The sequence below is a fragment of the Gorilla gorilla genome, chromosome 15, assembly GCF_029281585.2.
Source record: "Gorilla gorilla gorilla isolate KB3781 chromosome 15, NHGRI_mGorGor1-v2.1_pri, whole genome shotgun sequence".
Lineage (NCBI taxonomy): Eukaryota > Metazoa > Chordata > Mammalia > Primates > Hominidae > Gorilla > Gorilla gorilla.
This window is the reverse complement of record NC_073239.2, coordinates 110,619,852-110,646,333: the sequence shown is the minus strand read 5'-3', so window position 1 is coordinate 110,646,333 and position 26,482 is coordinate 110,619,852. Positions and strand designations below refer to the sequence as shown.

At 40.7% G+C, this 26,482-nt stretch overlaps 1 protein-coding gene across 12 annotated transcripts in view; it reads right to left on the bottom strand.

Annotated features, from left to right (window-relative positions):
• Nucleotides 1-1,821: 1,821 nt before the first annotated feature.
• The window catches only part of UNC79 (unc-79 homolog, NALCN channel complex subunit), a 277,012-nt gene continuing 252,351 nt past the window's right edge, over nt 1,822-26,482 (bottom strand). For all 12 annotated transcript variants that reach the window (XM_055361283.2, XM_055361282.2, XM_063698138.1 and 9 more), the window contains 7 exons: nt 23,042-23,131; nt 20,863-21,038; nt 19,398-19,584; nt 17,754-17,951; nt 15,288-15,365; nt 5,026-5,067; nt 1,822-2,993 (listed from right to left, as the gene is read on the bottom strand). In XM_055361283.2, the coding sequence (XP_055217258.2) occupies nt 2,793-2,993; nt 5,026-5,067; nt 15,288-15,365; nt 17,754-17,951; nt 19,398-19,584; nt 20,863-21,038; nt 23,042-23,131 (972 nt within the window). In that variant the 3' untranslated portion in view covers nt 1,822-2,792. The remainder of the gene's footprint in view (nt 2,994-5,025; nt 5,068-15,287; nt 15,366-17,753; nt 17,952-19,397; nt 19,585-20,862; nt 21,039-23,041; nt 23,132-26,482) is intronic.

Here is a 26,482-nt window from a genome sequence, read left to right as displayed (position 1 = left end):
TCTTGCATTCTTTCATCATCTCAACAGCCCTCTGAGGTAGAATGTGTGTCATTGTCCCCATTTTACAGATGAGGAAACACTAATATGGAAATCCCAGTGCCCCTAAGGTGGTAAGGAAAATATATCCACAGAAGGGCTGGCTCCAGCTCAGTGCCTTTCAGGGGCCTTTACATAGGTCAGAGGTCAGCACTCTTTTTCTGTAAAGGGCCAGATGGTAAATATTTTAGGCATTCTGAGTCATGTCGCAACTCTGCCTACCATTGTAGCACAAACTCAGCCCTACACAATATGTAAATGGCGAGTGTGACTGTTTCCACTAAAACTTTGCAAAAACAGGCTGTGGGCTCCATTGCACCTGTGAGTGGAGGGTGCTGACTCCTCTGCCTTAGGTGAATGGGTTCTCTTCCGACTTATTATTAGTGCCAATCTTGCTAAATTTCCATAAGTCCCTTCTCTTCCTTTTTTCTTCTAAGTGCCTGAGCCCAACTGGTTGGAAGCTTTTGGTCCCCTCTCTTCCTTTTTTTCATCGAAGTGCCTGAGCCCGACTTGTTGGAGGGTGGACATGAGGTTGCGGAAGAAGATGAGGACACTGGCAATGGCGGGTGCAGCATAGGCTGGGGGAAGCTCACTAGTTTCCATCAGCCAGTGAAGTGGCAGGGTGCCAGCAGGGACAGCATTTGGGTCAGTTTGGCAGGGAAAAGGGTCCTGGTTCTCAAGAGCAAGGAGAGAGATTTGCCTGGGAGTGACCAAGACTCTAGGTCAAGGAAACAGGTCCAGACAGTTGGAAGCATTAAATGGGGGGCCCCAGTCAAGAGTGCCAGGTTAAGGGTTCGTCTGCAGCTTGGGGAAGATGCAAACACAAAGAAAAGTTCAGGCAGAAGTCCATTCAAAGGACTGGGCAAAGAAGAGGGAGTGGGAGAAGAAGGTGTGGTTAACTTTGGACCTTGTCTACTGGTAGGATGGGGCCACTAAGATCCTGGCTGCCCGGGGCAGGGTGGGCTCAGGACTAGCCAAGAGCCAGGCCTGCAGCTGAGCCCAGATGAGGATGTCAGTAGAAACCCTCACAGGGGAAACAGCCAGAGCCTCCTCCTCCTCCAGGAACCGATGCAAAAAAAGAGAATGTCACATGCAAAGCTCATGGTGCCCATGGGGAGCTCAAGAAAGGCCTGTTGCTTAACTGAATCCATTCCATTCGACAGACATTAATTAAACATGTACTGTGTGCCAAACCATGAGGAGACAGAGATAGCACATATGCTCAAAGCTGTCACCGTTTACAAGTGAGATAAACAAATGCACAACTTGACTATGAGACAAAATGTTCACGGAAGCTCAGCCAAGCACGACTGAGACGGAGAAGGGTTCTGTCCAGGGAGAGGCCTTTCAGAAGAGTTTGTTAGCCAGATACGAAGAATGATCACTTCTGTACTCTCCATACTGAGCTGAATGGTCCTCTGCAATTTGTATAAGGATGAAGATTTGAAGATCGCTCTTTCTAGAACTCATATGAACAATTAAACATCTGAGGGCTTGTTTTCCTCTGAGAAGCATTAAGATCTCAGAGCTCCCAGAAGAAAAAGGAAGCCTCTTAATAACAAACATTAAAAAAAAAAGGTCTTTTGCCCTCAGGGTCCTTCCTAGAGGTGGACTTCAAACAAATTTTGTATTCCTCTCATCAAATGGCCAGAAAGAAAGCCTTTTCTTATTCATAATTTCAGTTTTAAGAGAAGTTAGAAGCTGTAGAACTGTAGAAGGAATGGTAGTCAGGAACTAATCTCTAGCTCTATAAACTGGTTTTAAAAAACCCCAGGCTCACAAAGATAATAAAAAATGCATTTAATAGCATGTCAATATACAGTTTAAATGTGTAGTAAGTCTTCTGTTAGTCAGTGCATTACAGGGATAAAGAGGAGGAATTTCATTTGGAATGCACAGTCCAACGCTAGGTATAGGTGCGGAGAAATCTTGGTGCTCTTACACTATTAAAATTCCGTTTTATGAAACATCACTCCAGGTGCAGGGCACTGTGCCAGTGAGGGACTCATCTGGTCCCGTGTGCAAGCTACAGTTTTCAATTAAATTGTATACAAGTATTAACAAAAGAATAAAATTTATTATTCACAAGACTAAAGTGGTTATCATAAAGCTTACAAGACAGTACAGCCTAGAACTAATGAGTTGAAAAACTAGTTTTAAAAATAATAAAACTTACTGGACAGTCTTGGAAAATGATATTATAAAACAACGAAAACAATTGGCACAGTTTAACCACCTAATTTCTAAGTGCACTTTGTAATGTTCCTTGCAAGCTGCCACTTTTCCCAGGATAAAGACAAAAAGCTTCAGTCAGGTGTCACTGGCTTATGGTGACGGTTTTTTTTATTGCATTGCCAAGAGTGGATTTTAAGAAAAAACACTACAAAGGTTTCAAAAACCCTATTTATTCTCTATCATCAAAAATAGCAACAGGGGGACTTATACAACTTTTCTGTGAGTACCCACCAGTCTATTTTTTTTCTTAAAAAAAATAGAAGTTAGTTAAAGAAAAATGATTTGGTTTTTAAAAAATAATGTAAGGAAACACTTAATCAGATAGCCCAAGGAGTCATCAGAAATATGTGTAGCAAGAAAGCTTCATTTTCGGCCCTCTCTGGCCTTTGCACATCTTTTACTAAACTAGAAAGAGAATGTACAGTACCAATATGTTCCCCAACCTGCTTGGATCAAATTGTTTGTTTTTAAACCCATTATTGCTAAACCAGAGTGTTGACACTGAGCGCTGAGGAGTCCACTCATAGAGGATAAAATTGAGAGGCTGCTTCCGAGGACTGGATCTCCACCTGGGCCATTTTGAACTGAGTGCACTGCAACCACTTTCGGAGGGCTGCCAGGCCAGCACTGCTCTGGCCCGAGCCCGGCAGCGTCCTTAGGCTGTGGTGGTTCACGTGGTTCTGAATAGCCTGGAGGCGAAGCTGGAGTCCCGCAGATAAGTGCTGTCGAAAAAGGGCAAGAGGTTTTAGTTTATTTCTTTTCACGGGCAACCCAGGGAGTGTCGACCCGGGCGGCTTCTTGCAGGCAGAATTTAGGCTTGGCTCAAGGGTTGTCTGGCCTGAAGAAGGCAAACTCTCTACTCTGGCAGTGCCCAGGGCGGGGGATCGCGCCGTGTTTTCTAGAGTCGTCCTGGCCCAAACCCATCATAATAATGACATGCTCACCTTGATGGACTCACTGCAATGAAAACATAAAGCTGCCACACCAGTGCTGGGCTAACACATAAACTTGGCCCCAGTGAACTGTTTATGACAGGGACCTGGTGTGGTGGTGAAGTGCCTGGGTTCTGCTGTCAGGATCCCTGTGTTCAAAGCCTGGCTCTTCTATAGGCGACTTTGGGAACAAGGTTTATTGGTCTGTGTTTGGGTTTTCTCATGGGTAAAGGGGGGATAGTGACACTTACTCAGGGGGTTTGTGTAGGACAAATGGGTTAAAAAAGTGCTCAGAACAGAACTTGGCACATGAAGAAGCTAGGATGATAGCTTCTCTTCTTTCTCCAAGCTTCTTAGGGAGTTCTGTCGGCCTGCTCCTGGCCATCTGGGCAATCGCCACAGATTGCCATAAAGCCGGGAAAGGGGTAAGAGAGGCAATTTAAAATGCTTCAAGCTGAGAGTGCAAGAAACTCTCTTTTCACAGAAAAAACTAGTACCGAGAGGCAGTTTTCAGCGGTGCCCATGCCCCCGACGGCCGCCACAAATAGCACCAAGGCCGTAATCAGGATTCAAAGGCTGTGGTCATTGTTGACAGCCGCATTTTTCTCTTTTGGTGTCTGGGTACCCTGAGTTCATACCGCTTTCCTTCCACTAGCATCCCTCCCCAACTCGGAGAAGAAACCCAGCAAAAAACTTTCCAGCTTTTCCTCCCATCCCCCTGACACTCTTAGTGCTACAGACAGGACCCGGTTTGGATGGAGCAGGCAGCTGGCTTTGCCATCTTAAGTCACGCCCAGTAACTCTGTTTGCTGGTCATAGAGTATGTTTGCCCCTACAATGACAAAGCGCCAGTCAAGGCAAAGCCTGGGGCTGGGAAATATATTCAGGCGGGATCTCCTCTTTTAGGCTGTGGGGCCCTGACCAAGTCACTCTTCCTTTTGGTCCTAAATTTCTTCATATATAAAATGAGGCAGTAGGTTCCTTGTAGCTCAATCCTATCATTTATTCGAGGTTGTCCTGTCATAACAGAATTCTTCTCATGACAGAAAATCCATTTTAGCAACCAGGACACATCACTAAACGTGCCTAGGTATCCTCCAAGGGGTCGGTATGCTATTCTTTTTTTTTTTTTTTTTTTTGAGAGACTGGGTCTTGCTCTGTCTATATATACACGATCTTGTTATCTGTAAATAGTGACAGTTTATTTTTTCATTTCCGATTTATATTTCTTTGATTTCTTTTTTTAAAATAGAGACAGGGTCTCACTCTGTTGCCTAAGCTGGAGCGCAGTGGCAGGATCATAGCTCACTGTAGCCTCGAACTCCTGGGCTTCCAAGTGATCCTCCCACCTCAGCCTCCTAAGTAGATAGAACCACAGGTGCATGCCACCATAGCCAGTTAAATTTTTATTCTTTTGCAGAGATGGGGTCTCGCTATGTTGCCCAGGCTGGTCTCCAACTTCTGGCCTCAAGCAAACCTCCCACGTTGGCCTCTCAAAGTGCTGGGATTACAGACAGAAGCCATTGCACCAGGCCTCGGCCTGTACTCTCATCAGTGGATTGAGGCTTGCTCAGACCCTGGGATACCGCCCTCCACCTGCATCCTCACCAACCTCAAGCAGTAGGACAATGGTTCCTGCTGCCACCCCCTGCCTGCAGAGCCCTTACCTGGCCCACAGGTCTCCTGCATTATCAGCCCTCTAAGGCCAGGAGCAGGTTGAATTCACCCTTCTCCATAGTAAATGGAGCATCAACAATCCCTAGGAACGTTATACATTCTCTGCAGGAAACCGAGCTTCCAATCAGCCCAGGGAGTGACTTACCTTGATATTTGACTGAATCATTGGCAACCACATAGGTATCAGCTGTACAGAGAAAGACAAAAGCTTCATTATTAGTGTCCTCTATTCTCCCACAAAGCTTCGCTCATTGCAAGGGAAAACAGGCCACATTGAATCCCTTTCACATCGTGCACGGATGTGGGCCCTGCTGCAGGGTTACCCATTATCAGCAAAATGTCTTTCTGAGGCCAAACCCCGCTGAGCCAGTGGCATTTGGAGGTTAATAAGCACCCCATGAGTGCCTGAGATACACACTTTAGAGTAAATGACTGATTGTCTCTCGAAAGCTACCAAGCACAGGAAATTAAATGTGTATTTATTTAATTAAATCCTCACTTTCTTGAAATAGAATTTCCTCCACAGGATCTTTAGAACTGAGTGTCTGAGTGGAATGGCGACTCTATTTGCCTGTAGTCATTAAGAAAATATCTCTGGTCAGTGGATGGAACACTTAAGTGAGCGAGAAAGACCACTCCAAGATGCCTGGCTGCGATCTGGAAGGTGTAATACAGCAAGACGGAGCCGGGTGTCTGCGGAGTGTGGGAGTACACACAGCCAAGCAGCAAGTCCCTGCTGGAGAACCCTGGCCCTCTGCTGCCTCTCTGACAGGCCCTCAACCCCTCTGATGTGGTCCTTCCTGGGAGGAGGTCATAGGTGCCCTGGCCTGAGGACCTCCAGAAGCTGCTCCTTCTCTCTGCTTTGGGCCCTCCTCTGTGTTTCAGTCCTTTAGAATCTAAGTAAATATTCATGGCCTTGTGCATCCAGAAGTCGGAGACAGAATATGGCATTCCTCAAAGTGTGTCCCATGGCACTCTAATTTGGAGAGCTTTTAAATGGTGGAGGGGGACTCCGATCCAATAGGTTTGGAAATGTTAGTTTCTATATTTCAGTACTTCTCAGATCTTTAATACACCAATATGCATCATATCATTTCGCTCCATATTCCTTCCAACCCTCCACTCAAATAAAGGAGTAGTGTTGTCATGGATCGAATTGTGCCCCATTAAAATCTATATTGAGGTCCTAATCTGCACTGCATCAGACTGTGACCTTATTTGGAAATGGGATTGTTGAATATGTAAATTAGTTAAGACGGGGTCATACTTGAGTAGGGTGAGCCCCTAATCCAATATAACTGGTGTCCTTATAAAAAGGGGAGTTTAGACACATACACACAAACACACAGAAAGCATGCTATGTGAAGATGAAGACAGGGACCTACAAGCCAAGGAACCCCAAAGACCCAGCAAACCACCAGAAGCTAGGAGACAGGTCTGGAACAAATTCTCTCTCCAATCCCTTAAAAGAAACCAACCCTGCCGACACCTTGATCTCAGTCTTCTGGTCTCCAGAACGTCCAGGGAATACATTTCTGTTGGTTGAACCACCCAGACTGTAATACCTTGGTAGTCCTGGGAAGCCAGAACAAGGGCATTCCAGGAAGCAGAGAGAAGGCATGGCGAAGCTCATTGGTGGGAGTGTGCAGAGAGTCGGGGAGGGGAGACAGTCACGTGATGCTGACATGTGAGGCTCTTAGAAAACAGCCATGAAAAACAAGTTTAGAAAAGCACAGGCCAGGCCTTCACACCCTTAGCCCACCAGATGGCCCTAAATGCCAAATTAGGGGATCTGAATTTTATTCCAAATTCAATACAACTTCCGAAGAGGGGATACTCCATTCACCATGAGCAGAACAGTGCTCCAGACAGATCACTGTGGCAGCAGCCTGCAGATTAGGGTGAAGAAGGAGGCAGGGAATGGAGGCAAGAGCCACTGTGGAGGTTGCCTCAATGGTCCAGAGAAGACCAGGGACAGTTTCTGGGGATGGGGAAGGATTCTGTCTGCAGAGACAAATCTTGAGGATCTGAGGATGAGTCTGCTCTTTCAAGTGAGGAAAAGGTCAAAGAAGAGGTAGAGGTTTTAACCTGGGCAAACTGGGGGACACTGATGTAATGAACAAAACCAAAGAAGAAGGAGAGCTTTTTGGGATGGGGGACAGTATGTGAATGACCTCAGAGTTCAAAGTTAGTCATAGCCATAAGCTGCTGGTTTCACTGAATTCATCACATTTTCTTTAAAATGAACTTGGTGAAGTGATAAGCTGCATTTCTCTCCCCGTTTTTGTTCCCAAGGCTAAATCTGGCTGTTGTTTGACTTTTAACATTCTGTTGATGTATAAAATTCGCTAATTTGACTTCTATTGACATTTACTCCTAAACATTCCTAAACGTAGTGTTTCTGTTGCAGCTAGCTAACACTTGGTCTCTAACATGAATACTGTGTTTATAAATGGAGTATGGTGTGTATCAGAAAGTGTAATGAGACTAAAGCTGAAAATATCAGAAGATGCCACCCTCTCCATGCCTCCCCCGTCCCCCAACCCTCATAACAAAACTGTGGGATTACAAAGATTGGTACCAGATAAGGCTGTGCCCTCTGACCCTTACTAGGACTGGCTCCTCTAGACATTCTGAATGGAAAAAAATATTTATCTAGTCTAACTGTCTCCCCCTATAATTTCTGCACAGCAAAAAGCAAGCCCTGGAGGGTCCTGATGCTACAGACTTTGTTGACCTTTGACTATTTAATACGGAAGTGGGCCCATACGCCTCTTGATATTTGGGAAATACCCAAACTAACCTCCTGTTAAGAATTGTGAGGGACTTGAGAAGAGTAGCGTCAGGGAGTACTGAGTACCCTGTCCCTGGGAGGATACCTTTCCCAGTGCTGCCACTGTGGCTAAGCGTCCATGTGAAGCAAGCAAGGGGAATAGTAATGTTGGTCTAAAAGGGTCTTTATTATTTCCCCATTGATGTAATCTATGACCATGTGATTCTAAAATATACCTGCAAGGGACCTTCAGGTTTGTGATTTGCAAATCACGTGACTAAAGGTGTCCAGTTAAAGCTCATCATTATTGATGACGTTATATAACCCAGCCATCATCCTATTTCAGAAATGTTAATTTGACTTATTGAATAACTTTCATTTTCATTCTCTTTTGCTAGTGGTTCCTACAAATCTGTCAGTAAGAATTAGATGTGATTTATTTTGGGCTCTGCAATGTTATGATGGAGTAAAGTTGGTTGGGCTTTTTTTTCTACCCCCCTCTTCAAAAACAATATCCTGAAAACTGAAGGACATTTAAAAAATAGGTTTTCACAAGAATAAAAGTGATACCCTTCCTCTTATCTTGGTTCATGCTACAGAACAAATGGAAGACTTCCTGCCTGGTTGGACTGTACTCATTTCAATCCTGCTTATTCCAGCCCTCAAAATTAAAATTGGTGATGAAATTTTCTCTTTCAGCCAAGATGGAGTAACAAAGACCAGATTTACCCTCCTGCCTGGAACAACTAAAAATCCAGACAAACTATAAAAAACAATGTTTTTCAGGTATTGAGCATCAAGAAGTGCAGGACAGAGATCACTGAGGGAAAGGAAACAAACCAGGTGAGTCCTGCAGGTATTCCAGCTCACTGCCTAGAGAGAGTTTTCAGGCAGTAGCACTGGCAGCAGGAATGCAAGTGGAGCCTGGCAGTCTTCCTGAGTGAGGAGAGGTAGCCAGGAGCCCTGGGAGGTCAAAGTGACTACAGTTTTCAAGGTAGAGTACTGGACAGGAGAGATCTACAGAGAGAGAGAGACAACTCCAAAGATCTGAAAAGGGATCCCCCTGAGTCTTCAGCTGAGTGCTGACCAGTACATGAAAGTTATAAAAACTACCCAACGCTGGAGAAAAAACAACCTGAAAATCTTAGAAGGAAAAAAATCCCCTGGTGATTATATAGGGCCAAGAATATTTTGTGTTCCTATTAGTCAGAGTGGAAAAATCTTATAACTTATAGAACATCATGAGAGTACTGATAAGGATAGTGGTATACAGCAGCAGCAGTGAAGAACTACGTGCCCCACAAAAATTGCTGCTCTGATCAATACCTAACAAAGCTTAAATGTTAGCCTCAGAAGGATAAAGATATTTGTAAGTTATGTAACTATGTCACAGAATACAGCTTAAGAATATTTATATGAACATAAAAATATCCATCACCCAAGAAAGTAAAATTAACAATGTCAAGAATACAATAAAAAATTACCAGGCATGCTAAGAAACAACAACAACAAAAGAAACACATGAATGAGGAGAAAAATCCATTAACAGAAAATAAAACAAAAATGACACAGATAACAGAACTAATAGACAAGGACATTAAAACAGTTATGATAACTATATTCAATATGGTCAAGAAGGTAGAAGAAAGATTGGGCATGTTGAGTAGAGGCACTGAATAAAATATTTGAAGAAACAATGGCTGATATTTTTCCAAATCTAATGAAAATTATAAATCCAGAGATTCAAGAAGCTCACCAAACCCAAGCACCAGAAATATGAAGAAAACTCTACCAAGGCATAGCATCATCAAATTGCTTAACCATAGTGGCAAAGACAACAGAGGAAAAAAGACATATCACATACAGACAAAAAAGATAAGAATGACAGATTTCTTGTTGGAAACAATATAAGCAAAAAGACAATGGAGGAGCAATATCTTTAAAGTACTGAAAAAAAAAAAAAAAAACCTCCGAAACCATCCATCTAGAATTCAATACCCAGTGAAACTGTCTTTCAAAATTGAAAGCAAAATAAAGCTCCTGAAACATACAAAACCTAAAACAATTAATCACCAGCTGACCTGCACAGGAGACTTTACAGAAAATCCTTTGGGCAGAAGGAAAGATGAAAGATGAATGTTTAGATCTATGGAATGAAATGAAGAGCACTAAAATGGCAAATATAAATATGGCAATTATAGCAAATATAACTGAACATAAAACTTGTTTAAAGTCTCTTTAAGAGATAGTCAACTGTTTAAAGCAAAAATAATAATGTATGATTTGCTTTATAAAATATATAGAAAATGTACGACAATAATAGCAAAAAGTCAGGAGGTGGGAAATGGAGGTATATTATTGTACAGTTCTTATACAATATATGAGGTGGTATAATATTCCTTGAAGGCAGACTGTGATTAAAAATATATACTATAAACTCTGAATCAACCACTAACACAACAATAAAGACATACAGCTAAAAGATAATTTAAAAAACACACTTCTAAACAACTTAAGGGGCAAAGAAGAAACCAAACTGGAAATTAACATTTTGATCTGAATGGAAATGAGAATCTCTCAAAATCTGGGGGAAAGCAGCTAAAACAGTATTGAAAGGAAATTTAGAGCACTAAATGCTGATGTTTGAAAAGAAGGACGTTCTCAAGTTAATTATCTTAGTTGCCATCTCAGTTTATCTTAATTAGACAAAGAAAAGGAAATTATATCCAAAATTTAATCATAAAAACCTTAATCCAAAAGAAGGCACAAAAAGAGAGGACAGGAGACAAAGAACAGATGTGAAATATAGAAAACAAGCAGTAAGATAATAGATTTAAACCCAACAATATCACAAAACACATTAAATGAAAATGATCTAAAAACCTCAATCAAAAGGAAGAGACTGTCAGATTGCATTTTTTTTAAAAGCAACATCCAACTTTATGCTGCTTATAAGAAATGCAGTTTAAATACAAAAACACAGATAGGTTAAAAGTAAAAAGATGAAAAAAATATGTACCATCCTATCATTAGTCAAAAGAAAGCTGGACTGTTTCATTAGTAAATATTACCAAAGATGGGTAATATTTAGTAATTTGATATAGCAAAAGTCAACACTGTTCAAGTGCAGTGGTGCAATAATACATATATAGTAAATGGTACATATTTAAAACACCCAGTTTGATAAGTCTTGACTTACATTATGCCATGCACCACAATCAAGATAACGAACATATCCATCACCTCCAAGTTTTTTCAGCCTGAGCACGGTGGCTCATGTCTGTCATCCCAGCACTTTGGGAGGCCAAGGTGGGCAGATCCCTTGAGGTCAGGAGTTCAAGACCAGCCTGGCCAACACGGTGAAACCCCGTCTCTACTAAAAATACAAAAATTAGCTGGGCATGGCGGCAGGCACCTGTGGTCCCAGCTACTCAGGAGACTGAAGCACGAGAATTGCTTGAACTCGGGAGGCAGAGGTGGTGGCGAGCCAAGATCGCACCACTGCACTCCAGCCTGGGTGACAGAGCAAGACCTGATATCAAAAAAAAAAAAAAAAAAAAAAAAAAAAAAACTAAACTAAACATATTACCAAAGATGAAGAGGGACATTTTACAATTTCAATTCATTAGGAAAATATAGCAATCCTAAAGACTTATAAGCCTAATAACAGAGCTTCATAATACATTAAGCAAAAATAAATCCACATTCAGAGATATTTCAATACCCCTTTCTCAATAATTGATAGAATAAGTTGACAGACATAACAAGAAGGACATAGAAGACTTGAGCAATACAATCAAAAACTTTGAACTAACTTACTTAGGAAACTCCAAGCAACAACAGCAGAAGACACATTCTTTTCTAGTACACACAGAGCATTTATGAAGATACACAATATTCTGGGCCATAAAGCAAGTCTCAATAATTTAAAATGAATCAAATTATATAAAGTATATTCTCTGATACATTAGAACTACAAATCCATAACAGAAAAATCTCTGGAAATCTTTAAATATTTGGAAGTAAAACAATATAGTTCTAAATAATCAATGCCAGAAAGAAAGCAAAAGAGAAGTTAGAAAGTATTTTGAACTGAATAAAAATGAGAACACAACATGCCAAATTGTAGGATGCAGCTAAACCAGTGCTTAGAGGAAAATTTATAGCACTAATCACTTATATTAGAAAAGAAAAGTCTCAAATCATTGTGCTCTACCTCAGCCTCCCAAGTAGCTAGAACTACAGGCATGCGCTACCATACCCAGCTAATTAAAAAAATTTTTTTTTGCAGGGTAGAGACTGGGTCTCAATATGCTGCCAGGCTGTCCAGGCTGGTCTTGAACTCCTTGTCCCAAGCAATCCTCCCTCCTTGGCCCTCCAAAGCACTAGGATTACAGGCATGAGCCACTGTGTCCAGCCCCTAACAATCTTTTTGTAGAAATTGACAAACCAATTTTAAAATTTATCTCAAACTGCAAATGACCTAGAATAGCCAAACAACTTTGAAAAAGATGAATGAATTTAGAAGACTGACACTACCTGATTTCAATGAATATTATAAAGCTATAGTAACGCAGACAGTGTGTTACAAAAATAGACAGAGATCTGGCTGGGCATAGTGGCTCACACCTATAATCTCAGCACTTTGGGAGGCCAAGGTGGGCAGATCACCTGAGGTCAGGAGTTCGAGACCAGCCTGGCCAACATGGTGAAACCCTGTCTCTATTAAAAATACAAAAATTAGCTGGGTGTGGTGGCAGGTGTCTATAATCCCAGCTATTCAGGAGGCTGAGGCAGGAGAATCACCTGGACCTGGGAGATGGAGGTTGCAGTAAGCTGAGATTGCACCATTACACTTCAGCCTGGGTGACAGAGTGAGACTCTGTCTCAGGAAAAAAAATAAAAATAAAAATAAAGAAATAGAGATCAATGGGACAGAATCAAGAAGTCAGAAATAGAATTGTATAGTTATTTGATTTTTGACAAAAGTGCAAAGGCAATTTGACGGAGAAAGTATAGTATTTTTAACAATGATGCTGGAATAACTGACTATCCATATACATAAAAGGTACCTCAATCCACACCTCACACCATATACAAAAGTTAATTCAAAATAGATCACAGATGTAAACTAACACCCAAGTGAAAACATAGGTAACACTTAGAATAAAACACAAATAAAACTCTTGATTATTTTTGGGCTAGGCAAAGATTTTTTAAAATACAACATCAAAAGCATGATTCATAAAAGAAAAAAATTGGTAAATGGTACTTCATCAAAATTAAAAATTCCAAACACAAACCACAGAGAAAAATCTTTGCAAATCACATACCTGATAAAGGACTTGTATCTCAAACTTCAGTAATCAGGAAAAAACCCAACCCAATAAAAAATGGGCAAATAATTTTAACAGATACTTCACCAAGCAGACATATGGACAGCAAATAAGTACATGAAAAGATGCTTAATGTCATTAGCAAACAGGAAAATGCTATTTAAAACCACAACAAGATACCAGTACACAACTCTTAGAATAATTAATATTAAAGATTGACTATGCCAAGTGTTGACAAAGATGTGGGGGAACTGGGAATGCTCATACACTGTTCATATACTGGATGTAACAGAGCACAACAGCTTTGGAAAATGGTTTGGAAAACAATTTTTTTAAAGGTAAATATACATCTGTCACATGGCCCAGACATTCTACTCCTAGGTATTTGCCCAACATACATGAAAACATATATGTACACAAAGACATCTTCATGACTCTTCATAGCAGATTTATCTGTAAAAGCCTCAAACTGGAAACCCCCTAGATGTCAAACAACTGATAAATGAATAAGGAAAATGTGGTATATTCATACAATGGACTACTACCCTGAAATAAAAAGTAATTGTCCCCTGCTACATGCAATAACATGGATTAATCGCAATATAATTATTACAAGTGAAAGAAGGCAAAAAAAAGTATATACTGTATGAATGCACGTAAAGAAAATTCTAGAAAGTGCAAGCTGATCTATAGTGACAGAAAGCAGGTCAGTAGTCATCTGGGGACAGGGAGATGAGTAACCCAACTGAAGGATTATAAAGGGGTATGAAAAAAGTTTTGGTTTTTTTTTTGTTTGCTTTTTTTTTTTTTTTTTTTTTTTTTGAGACAAAGTCTTATCCTGTTGCCCAGGCTGGACTGCAGTGGCAAAATCTAGGTTCAATGCAACCTCCACCTTCCGGGTTAAGCGATTATCCTGCCTCAGCCTCCCGTGTAGCTGGGATTACAGGTGTGTGCCACCATGCCTGGCTGATGTTGGTATTTTTAGTAGAGATGGTGTTTCACCATGTTGGCCAGGCTAGTCTTGAACTCCTGGCCTCAAGTGATCTGCCCACCTCAGCCTCCCAACGTGTTGGGATTACAGGCATAAGCCACCATGTCTGGCCTGAAAAAACTTTTGGAGGTGATGGATATGTTCATTGTCTTGATCATGGTGCATGGCATAATGTAAGTCAAGACTTACCAAACTGCACGTTTTAAATATGTACCATTTGCCATATGTATATTATTGCACCACTGCACTCCAACAGTGTTGACTTTTGCTATTATCAAGCTACATATCATATATCTAACCCATTTGAACCAATGATCTTGTTCTGTTCTGGGAACAGTCAAGTTTTCCCTGAAAATGGGCTGCTTTTCTTCAGCATAGTGTGAGTGAATGTGACAAATGTTCTTTTTTGAAGAGTGGAGTTAACCAAGGAATGAAACAGCAAGTTATAAGGTTCCAAGTTGATGCCCACTAGTGGGTGGTGATGGTGGTTGGTGACAGTGGCCAAGATAATAGAATATAGAGGTGAAAGATAAAGAAATACAAGAAGAGATACAAGGAGAGGAAGAAGGATCAGAGAGACAAAGAGGTGGAATGATAGGAAGGAAAGGAAAAAGAGGGGAGGCAGAAAGATAAAACGGAGTGGGAAACCAAGTTCTCTACTGTTTCGTTTTTGTATCACACTAGTCTGTTTCTGATGAGAGGAGGGTACCCTCTCAAAGATGACAAATGCTTGAATTTCTTTTATACACTGTATAATGATTTAAAATAATATTATTTGAAACTAAATTAATTTGTCTTAGAGAAAGCACCAGATACCATGTCAGACAATTACAGACTATTTTCCTTGGTTTTCTGGATATGTTTTGCAAGGTAAGGTGATTTATATTAGAAAAGGGTAATTTTCACATCAATATTCCCCAGTAATATTTTCAGCACTTGTATTACCTTTTTTTTGGTTTGTTTTTTGGTAGACACAAGGTCTCACTATATTGCCCAGGCTGGTCTCAAACTTCTGGGCTCAAGCAATCCTCCTGCCTCAGCCTCCTAAAATGCTGGGACTATGGGCATGAGCCACCATGCTTGGCCTGGTCTGATAGATTTAACCCACGTAAAGTTGGTCACAGTGGTAGACCAAGAGCAAAATTAATGCAATAACCATTTGGTAAAGGGTTGTTATAGGAGCCTGAATTCTCCAGCCCCAACTCTGAATGTTAAAACTAATTCTCTTCAGAAAGTACCTTCAACATAAATCCACATTTGTTTTTAGCAGTAAGAAATGGTCTTTAAAAATCATAAGGTTTTCCTACCTTGACAAAAATGGTCGAATTGCATTCCTGCAATGCCTCCATTAAACTAATCACATGGAGACACACCATTTCTACCATCTGAAACAACAAACATGAAAGTTAATTCCATTTCCAGTGATATAGAAACCTTGCAAACTAGTTTGCAGCCGCAGAAGACCGATGTCCTGCGCCCATGAGGTCTTTCTGTGTAATGACCATAGGAGACCACTGGCAGTGGTGTTCATTCACCTCTGAAACTTCAAACCAGAAAAAGAATTTTAAAAAAGCTCCAGAGGCTTGGTAATTGTCATGCCTCCCTCATTCAACTCAGGGCTGCCAATGGAATTCAGGCATTGATCTCACTAATCTGCACTGCACTGACTCACACCAGGGGATAAATGGCCTCTGTTGCCTTCATTTCTAACTACGGAACTCTTTGGGTGTAAGAGTTCTGTATCACACTAGTCTGTTTGAGAGGAGGGTACCCAGGGAGGGGAGATGACAAATGCTTGAATTACTTTTATACACCATATAATGATTTAAAATAATATTATTTGAAACTAAATTAATTTGTCTTAGAGAAAGCACCAGATACAAAGTCAGACAGTTACAGACTATTTTCCTTGGTTTTCTGGATATCTTTTGCAAGCTAAGGGGATTTACATTAGAATAGGGTAATTTTCACATCAGTGTTCCCCAGTAATATCTTGATCCTTTCTCAATCTTGATCCTTTCTACACAGTGTCTTCATCGGCAATAACTGTTTAATTTACTGCAGATCTGCTTCCGAGGCTTTATTCTCCGTGGGACAATGTAGCCATGCTTACGACAGTTCAAAGACAGTAGAGGTGATGTCCCTCATGAGAAATTCCTACGGCTGGATTTTAAATATTCCAGGGAGATTTTACCAGACTGGCTTATATGGTTTAACAAAATTTTCAGAATGAATTTAATTCAAATTCTTTTGTAACATCATTTGCATAAAATTCATGTGCAACAAATTCATTTGTAACATTTAAATATGGAGAGTGATTTGGAGGAGAGGTATTTCTTGGTATCAAAAAACTAATGATAGAAGGAACATTTTTAATCTCTAGCTTAAGTGTAAGGCCTCAGTTTTGTTATCTGTGAAATAACAGAATAGAATGTTTGATCTCCAAATTCTTCATTAGTCCTAGAATCTGTGATCCAATAAATGTTAATTATTTTCCATAACAGAACTATTCAAATGCTAAGATTTTCACATAAACTTCCTTTAAATTGAACTAAGACATCTCTCTACACATAGAATTACCTGTATCATTTGCATCTCTAAAGAACAAAGTGCTTCACTAAAGGAAATATACCATCCCCTTTCTAATTAAGAACCAAAAGAAAATACTTCTTAGACTATTATTCTATCAATTAAAAAAAATTTCCTGAATGCCTTTTGTGGGCAGTGTAGTGTTGGGTTTCGGGGTACACTGGAATCATCATTATGGTGTCCCTCCAGGTCCCCTGCTCCTCACAAACAAGAACTCTAGTGATGGTGTCCCCATAACAAGACGCTAGTTGCAGCTTTCCCAGCTGAGAGTCCTCCTCCAATACACAGTCAGAACCAAAGGACTCCCTTGTAAATTCCTTCCATATATCCTCCAACCTTGACTCCAGGATGAATACTCCACACTGGTTCAATGAAGTGGGCTTAGGCTAGCCATACCCCAGACATTTTCCAATGAGCTCTGGAACAGCCCCTCTCTTGGTAGCCGTCTACATTCAACAGTACTGGATTTGAAGACTGGGGAGCATAGGTCCCTATAAGGCAGCTTGAAAAGGTGAGGCTCTTTTCAGGCTTTGAGGCCTGAGTGGAATGAACACCTGTAGTCAGTCTACTCTTAAACCACCACAAATAGATTACCCAATTGGCTAAGGTTTTTCTAAATTGCTTTGCAATCCTCAAGTAATATGAATCTCACTCCTAACCCTCTGACATTATAGCATCAAACAACCCTTCAAGGTGGATATTTCATACAACATACATTTGATGTTAGGCAGAAAAAATAAAAATTGTTTTAAATATTAATAACTGTACTTGTTTGCTTTTTTAATATTTATATATCAATATAAAAGTTTTGAGATAGATATACATTGTGGAATGGCTAAATCAAGCTATTTAACATGTACGTTGCCTTACGTACTTATTTTTTGTGGTGAGAACATTTGAAATCTCCTCGTAGCAATTTTCAAGTATAGAATATATTGTTATTAACTGTAGTCACCACGGCGTACAATAGATCTCTTGAACTATTATTTTGTTTTTAATCAAAATGCTTATTTTTAATCAAAATGCTTATGCAAGCAGAACATCCAGCTTATAAGGTAACAAATCCCCGATCCATTTATATAACCTTACAACTGAGATCTGTGAAAACAGGGAGTGTGAGGATTAGGAGTGGTGTGGACACTTTGAGATTCCATCTCAGAAGGGAAACTCGTCTGTGAACTCACCACTTTGTTATGGGCCATTAGCTGAAGGATGCTGGGTGTCACCCTACTCCAAAATTCTAGTGCTGTCAGTATCGCCGTGAAGCTGAATTCATTCTGATTTTGGAGATTTGTAGCGACGGCACTTTGCTCGCAATAAACTGTCCAGAGCTGAGCAAAGATGAACGCGTGGAAGAGGGAGCACATGTGCAGCACGGAGGTCTGAAAAGGAAGAAGACGGCATCAGTGCATTGCATCCCAGCAGGCTGTGGCCCTCCACGGAGTCCTCCCCGCATGGCTTCGGTCTTGCCAGGGAGCACAGGGGAAGCACAAAGGCATAACGTTATCTCAGAGTTACAAAGTCATGATTCATCACCTTGAAACTATCTGCTGTGCTCTCTTCTCCACCAGTGGGAGTGTGCTCAGAGAACAAAGCACATTTTTGAAGAGAAGGCACCTTAATTTGCTGAAGAAATCTACCCACCCCCTTGCCCTTTAATGAAACTGACATTCCCATCCCTAAACTAGATTAGGGAGAATAATCATTCTGCCATGTTAGGATGTTTCCTCATCTGTAAAATGGGGATAATAGTAGTCTCTTCAAAGCATGGGAGTAAAGGAGGTGATATACGTGAATACACGCCCAGAAGTTCATAATCATAGCAGCAGCAGCAGAGCTCCTCCTCCTAGCGGAAAGCACGTGCAGAGAGAGCACCTACAATACGCCAGAGACGGCACCAGAGGCTTTTCCTAGATCACCTCCATTACTCTCCAACCATCCCCTCGTCTATTTCACAGATGAAAATCTGAATAACAGAGAGGTTAGATACACTTGTCAAGCTCACAAAATCTCAAGTACGATAGTTAGGAATCAAACCCGGATCTGAGCAGAAATATTAGAAATCGACTGCCTAATTCCTTTTGTGAACATCATTTGGATCATTGGGAGGGGTGCGCCATTTTATCACATCGTCAGCTTGCCCTGTCCCAAACCCGAGCTGTCCCCAAGGCCAATGTGACCTCCCAGAACTTGCCGAAGCTCTGTGAAGGTCCCCTGGCTCCTCGGAGCTGATTAGTACCAATGTGTCCGGTTTGCCTGGACAGGCTCATGACTGGTGCCTGCCTTGGGTCTACTTTCTTCCTTTAGCACATCACCTGTCTCTGCAATTTACAAAGTTCCCCTGTGTAGGTCATGCCAATGTGTGCTTTAGTGAGTTCCCAACTGGCCTTCTTGTTTTCATTTTGTATTTTCCTGTATCTCTAGAGATTTCAGTTGAAAAGATGGTACATGAAGAATTAGATAGAGAATGAATTTTCCTTTGTTTTGTCTCTGGTTTTAAAAACTCATCACAGAATTTTGATTATATTTCTAGCCTTTTATTTCTCTTCATTATTTTGAGACAGAAATGCCTGGGAAGCCAACTCTTGCTTGACTCCATGATTTATCTTTATAAAAGTAAGCCGAAAAACAATTTGGGGGCGGGGGGAAAGACAGTCTGGGAATCTAAACAACTTTAAATAAGACATTAGCACAAAGTTGTGTTTCTAACATCCACAGGAGGGCAAATGATAAGATGCATTTTCTTCTCAGAAGAAGCATAATTGGCTGATAAGGTTTCCATTAGCAATTGCGATGCATACGGTCTTAATCTTGCAGAAATCACTTACCTTTGATTGCTCTGGAAATCCAATCAGGATAACAATAAGATGGTCTGCAACGTGGGAGCCTGCATCCAGAGGAATGGGCAGGCAGGGAGAGGAGGCATTTGGGCACACTGCATTGTGAGTGAGGGAACCCAGCAGCAGCCAGGACAACAGTCGGATATGGGAGACACACTCAATGAATTCTTTAGGTCTATTAGAGAAGAAGGAGTGTTAAAGATGATTTTATGTTTTGTGTTTCATTGGGTGCATAACAAATGCTTATTGAAGGAAGGGATTGAAAGTGTGGTCTTGCAGGCAATCACATAAAACAAAACGCCAACGCAACTGAGTGTCAACAAAATGATGTATCTGTTTTTCTTGTTTTCCACTCTAATCCTGGATCTCAGCTTCTTGAGAAAAGAACAGCCTTTGGTGACACAGGATTACACAGCATTCTTCCACAAGCCTGACTGCCTCTCTAACTAGCTTCTCTTTCTAAACTCTTTCCACTCCTGTCTTTAGAAATTTCTTCCCTGGTGGGCCGGGCGCGGTGGCTCACGCCTGTAATCCCAGTGCTTTGGGAGGCCGAGGCGGGTGGATCACCTGAGGTCACGAGTTCGAGATCAGCCTGGCCAACATGGCAAAACCCCGTCTCTACTAAAAATAGAAAAATTAGCTGGGCGTGGTGGTGCATGCCTGTAATTACAGCTACTGGGGGGCTGAGGCAGGAGGATCACTTAAACCCAGGAGGCGAAGGTTGCGGTTAGCTGAGATGGTGCCACTGCACTCCAGCCTGGGCAACAGAGCAAGACTCCGTCTCAAAAAAAAAAAAAAAAAAAAAAAGAAATTTCTTCTCTGGCATCCCCAGTAGAGGGGAGGAAAGAGATGAGGAGACATAACACAGCTGCCCATTTTCCTGCTCCCCAGTGATCTTTTCCTCCTACCCTTCTCATTCCCATTCTACACTTTTCCTCTGGACAGGAAGGCTGACCACGCAAAAGGGTGGGCTCAAACCTACTCTGAGTTCCCAAGTCAACAAACCCATACACGCCTCTCTCTTCTTTAGCCTCCCTAAAAGGCAGAGCCAGGGGATTGTACAATCTTGCACCGATTTCATCCCTGTTATAGCTTTTGTTCCAGCTACAATTAAGCTGCTTGAAGGCAAATATATTGATATATACCTATTAATTTACTTAACTAGTTGAAATCAAGCATTAAAGTGGTAATTCTAAGCTCAAAATTTTCATTCTTCATGAAAGGACAATTGAGGTTTTTGTGGGAGGACAGGTTTATTTTTTGGCAGCATGTCAAAGAGCATTCTGGGTCAGCAAGTACGTAAGGAGATGGGATCTGATTTCCATCTTCCTAACCAAGTATATTCCACTGTCATAAATCTTCGGTGTACTCATTAACTCTAGCTGAGCCCGAGGAAACTCAGGGGTGTCTCCTGCCTTCTTTACCCTCATTCCCGGAATAGTAAGGGTCTTACCCTTGCTGCATTGCAGAGGGGGGATGATAAAGCCAAGGCAGATAGCGGATCACAGCTTTGTTATCTCTGTGGTTGCCCCGTGAGATGTCCATGGCTGCAATCTGGGCCAGCCCCACTTTGAGATGTCCCCCAAAGGTATCTTCATGCAGAGGCTGGGAACATGTCTTCATGTGGCTCTACAAAACCGAATGGTATTTTGTAACTCTGGCAGACACCTGGATTCATTCCAGGCCATTCTTGGAAAAGAAGAGGTTGTCATTTCCACCCCTCTTATTGCCACTCTGAGCAAATAACCTGCTTAAACTTCTTCAGAGCCTTCCCATTGTTCTTAGGATAAAAGGAAGGAAAGTTCCCTAGCCTACAAAGCCAGAAAGATCCAGCTACTGAAAACTTACCCCTTCTGCCTGCAGCTCCAGCTGTGTTGGCTGTCTGTGTTCCCTCCTGCTGCTATTCCCTTTGTCTGGAATGCCATTCCCGCCTCTCTTCACCTAATTGTTCAGATTTTAGCTCAAGTGTCACTTCCTCTGGGAAGCCTTCCCTGACCTCCCTGGCCAGGTCCGTGCTGCTTTCTACCTCTTTTTCACAGCAATTGTGACAGACACATTTTTACTGTAGTTTGTGTGAAATGTTCATTAAATTTGGCCTCCACTACCAGACTATAAATTAAACGAGAGCAGCTACTGTGTCTGCTTTTGCTCATCACAGCATCCCCAATGCCTAGAACAGCGCCATGACATTATAGGTGCTCATACATATTTGTTGAATTAATTTAGAAAGATTTATTTGCTCAGTGTGAGCTCAGTGGGAAGGGCACTGAACTAGGCATTGAGACCTAGGTTCTAGACCCAGGTCTGTCCTAGCTAGTCCCATGGCCTTAGATAAGCCACTTGCCACTTGATCCTTCTGATTTGTTTCCCAATATGTAAAATCAGAGGGTGAGATTATGTCTGTATTTCCAACCTTTTGATGATCCTGGTTCCTACTTATTATTTTTCGAAAGCATCTGCAAAACAACCTAAACATGTTTAGGTAATAATTGTTTCCTCTTCTTTGTACATCAAAGTCATTTAAGTATGGCTATTCAGATTCAGCAAGCAGTAACCGGCACAGGAGCGAACGACAGGGGAGCTCATTAAGAAATGACTGGGTTTATGTATCGTGAGATATTCTCAGTTTACATTTTGATTCTACTTTCTGCCTGGGATTTGCAAATCTATCACTGTACCAAAAACCACTTTGGTTGTCTGAGCAGAGCCAGAGAACAGTTCAGTGATTAAGGGACGATATTTTTGGCTGATGAACTTCTGGGATCACTAGCTCCTAATTATCAAAAAGGAATCATCTAGCACCAGATTGCAATTTGGCTGCTCCTTGGACCATGTTTGGATTCTCTTCTGCCCTCTGTCTAGGGCCTTCCTCAGATCTCTCAAACTATTCTTCTTTTAGCTCCCTAGTTGAATCACAGCAGGAAAGTAGACCTGCATCAGCAATTCATTCCACCCTGCAAAAACTCAATAATCTCAACAATTTCACTGGGATTTTGTCCATACGCAAATTAAATTTTGTTCTATCCCCTTTCATCAAGGATTTTAAGAAAATAGCTTCAATGGAGCAAAAAATAATACATGGTGTATGTTTGCATAACGTGCTACAGTTTATGAAAGTCTCTTCACGTACATTATTTTTGATCAAACCCTCGTAACAGTCAGGCAAGGTACAGATGATTAGATTCGTTCTTCAAATGAGGAAACTGATGCTCAAGGTAATTAAACGATGCTATGTGGTAAAAAGAGAATGAATTGAGAGTCACAAGAATCTTGGGTTCAACCTTGACTTTACCACTTAGTAGTGTGACTTGAGCAAGTACTACACCATCCCAAGCCTCAGTTTCTCCATGTGTAAAATGGGGATAGTATCTTAACAGAGGTATTGTGAGAAGTGAATATATGGCAAAAGTAAAGCTATGCATGTGGCTGATGCCATGTGAATGTCCTTTCCCTTCCTCTTTTCCTCTTTGCAAAGCTGGACCCTGGCTCTTTGATCCCCCAAAACAGGGGCTCATTCAACAGGGCCACGGCTGCCTCCCCAGGTAGCGATAAGTTCCCTATGGTCTGCTTAATTCTCTCAAAGCATCTCTGTTTTGTGAACCTGAGGGATGAGCAGGTGGCGGTCATCTCACCTTCAGTTTGGTCAGCGTGTGCATGTCTGCCATGAAATCCAGCACTTCGTTGATGTACTGCCTCACACACTCCATCGCTGCAGTCCCACACTGAAACACAAGGACACAGCTGGGTCACACCTTCATTTTTGCCCTGACTCCAATGATTGCCTCACTCTGGTTTCACGTTGTTTACTAAGGAGTCGTTTTACTTTCTGGATTTCTGACTCACTCCATTACTCTCAGCTTGGTCTGTGACTGTCTGCCCAGCATTTGGACAAAAATTGATAGAAGGTTTGTGGCAGAGAACAAAGAAACAGGAGAGGCCTATGGGAGATGGGGCTAAATGCTTTTATCCACTGGGTAATTGAACTGATTTTGTGTGTGTGTGTGCTTGTTTTTAAACTGCTTTGTATGCAAAGATTCAGCCTATGTCATGCCATTAGTATCAGAGTCTTTAGGACATCATTCATCCCAAAACATAGCAACACATTCTCATTCTAGGGAAGTCTTAGCTACACATAAGATACGTGCCACCAAATTCTACCACCAGAATCTTGAATCTATTTTCTGTCAAAAAAAGTACATAAACAAGCATCGTGTTTGCTGAAAGAGTCAAAAATTCTCATGCTAGTCAAGTCGCTTGCAAATTAACTTCTTATACACAGTAGGTACACTACTAAATAGATACATGTATTACTGTCAAGTTCTTGCTAGGGGATAAATAAAAGAAAGAAACGAAATGGTCATCTTCCCCACATGCTTGAAGTGTGTTTGAAAAGTTTTGAAGGAAAAGAAAGCAAGTTTGTGTTTTAGGTCGTTAAATGACATTGGCCTGCTCTCCCTGAGAATGCAGTGAATTTAGGATTATAAGCAAAGCAAAGGAAAATGAACAAGCAGGCTGCTATATCAAAGCCGTATAAGAGAAACCACACATCAGGCCGGGTATCATGTGGATCAAACGAGGCAGGCTTTGAAGCCAGATGAATACTACGCTAAAGGCCTTCCTCGGCTTTCTTTAGGAAAATCTGGAACATTATAGACTTAACTAGCTCACCCAATGGCTCTCATTTTCCCATATTCATGTAAATCTGCGCGGTACTGAACTATATCACCTTCTCTCTCTTCTAGAATGTTACGCTTGTCAGTTCTTCTGACAGGATAACAAACAGCAAAATAAGGTCATTGGCAGTCTGTCAGAGTGTTTTCCAAGCATTTCGTACATTCCAAAGTTTTCTTCTTTTAATTTAAATCAAGTGAAGGCATTATAAAAGGTTATTGTGTTCCTGCTTTTGGAATATTAATCCTTTCGTGCAAGAAAGGATTTCCCCGCGATGTATTCCATTTTCTCTGACCTTTCACATGTCATGCAAATAGGACTGGAGACTCTGTTCTTGAATTTCTTGAAAGGGATTTGTTTCTTTCATAGGCAATATTTTATAGCATTTCAACTAGGCAAATGTCACTGAAAATAATTACTAGGAGCATTATTCAATATTTGTCTTTTAAGTTTGAATCTCAAAAAATGAGAGCAAGGAATTTACTACCACCAAGTCACTTTTGTTTTAGAGACAACCAGCTACGTCTAATAAAAGCCTTAAAATTCACTGTTATGGTCAAGAGAATCTTAGTGAGCCATATATACTTAGGAAACAAAACATATAATTTCCAATCCCTCCTCCTTTTTTTCTACTTTGCAAAGCTTAAGAATAACCTTAGGTGTGTTACTTAAGAAACAAAACAGAAGAAGTCAAGCTCCATTTGTTTCAGAAGAGCTACATTTATTTCATAGGAAAACTAACGATTAAAAAGTTGAAAATATTCAAAACTCAAACTCACAAATTGAAGCAAATCATAGCTAATTCTTCCTCAAAACTAATATTTGATTTTAAAGTTACATTTCTTAGATTATAAAAGCAACACATGTTTAATATAGGAAATTTGGAAAATACAGATCATTAAAATTAAAATTGAAATCACCATAATCCTAATTCCTGTCCTCCACCTCTGGGAAAACTACTGTTAATATTTCCTTCCAAGTTTTTTTAAATTTTTCTAATGTATATAACATACACACATACATATAATGTTTACAAGATTGAGATAACATTTTTCTAACTTGCTTTTTAATTAAATACATCATAAGCATTTTCCAATGAATTAAATATTATTTGAAACTTTGATTTGGTAGGTACATAATAGTCTTATCTTATGGATGCAACTTATTTTATTTAAACAATACCCTGATGATGTTAGACATTTACTTTGTTTCCATATTTCTGCTATTTTAAATGATGCTTTAATAAACATACTTAATATAAAACATGCGCATATTTATTTTCAAAGACATATTCCTAAAGGAAGATTGTCAAACTGCCCTCCAGCAAGGTTGGTTTTACTACCACTAGTCGCTTACAAGAATGCTTGTTTCATTTTTACCATCAGTAAGTCTAATCATTGAGGTGGATCTGCTGGGGAGGGAAAAATGGGGAGGTATTAGTCAAAAGGTCCAAGGCTTCAATTATGCAAAGTGAGTAAGTCCTAGAGATTTACTGAGCAGGGGAATCCCTAGAGTTAGAAATATTGTATTACATACTTAGAAATTTCTTAAGAAGGTAGATCTTATGTAAAGTGCTCTCATTGCTAATGACAAACAAAAAAACAAATAGGGCAGGAAGAAACTGTTGGAGATGATGGATATGTTCATGGCATAGATCACGGTAGTGGTTTCATGAATGTATAATCATTTCCAAACTCATCAAGTCACATACATTAAAGATATGCAGCTTCCTATATGTCCTTCATGCCCTGATGAAGTGTGTGTTTTTTTGAGAGAGAAAAGTCTGCTGATTGGCTAGCCGATTTTAATTTTTATATTTTAAAATATTTTTATACTTCATATTAACTTACAATTCATTGATTGCTATCAGAGTAAAAGGTTTATTTTTAATGGCTTATTGGTCATCAGAAAGGGACCTATATGTTGCTTTTCTGTTGTTGTTGGAATGTTCGTCTTTTAATTACTGATTTCAATAACCCTTTTATTATTAGGGACACTTTTTTTTTTAGCTATGGCATAGGTAGCAAATATTGAGTTTTAAAGAATTAAACAATAAAGGAAACAGCGAGCATGCAGCAGAGACTGGCTAGCCACTCCCCAGGTCTGTCTTCTTCCTTGGCCCACAACTAGACCACATTTCCCATCATCCCTTGCAGTTGGGTGTGGTCATGTGACTGAGTTCTAGCCAATGGAATATGAGTAGGAAAAAAACCACACACTTTTAGACTTGGCCTGTGAAAACCCCATGGGCCATATTCTCTTCCCTTTCCCCAACCACAATCAAGCTGATTGCAGTGGACTGCACGTAATGGAAGAAACCTGATCCCCGAGTATGCACGTGGAAATCCCCCTTTCCCTACTAATCAGGATACCCATTTAAACTTCATATGAGCAAACAATAA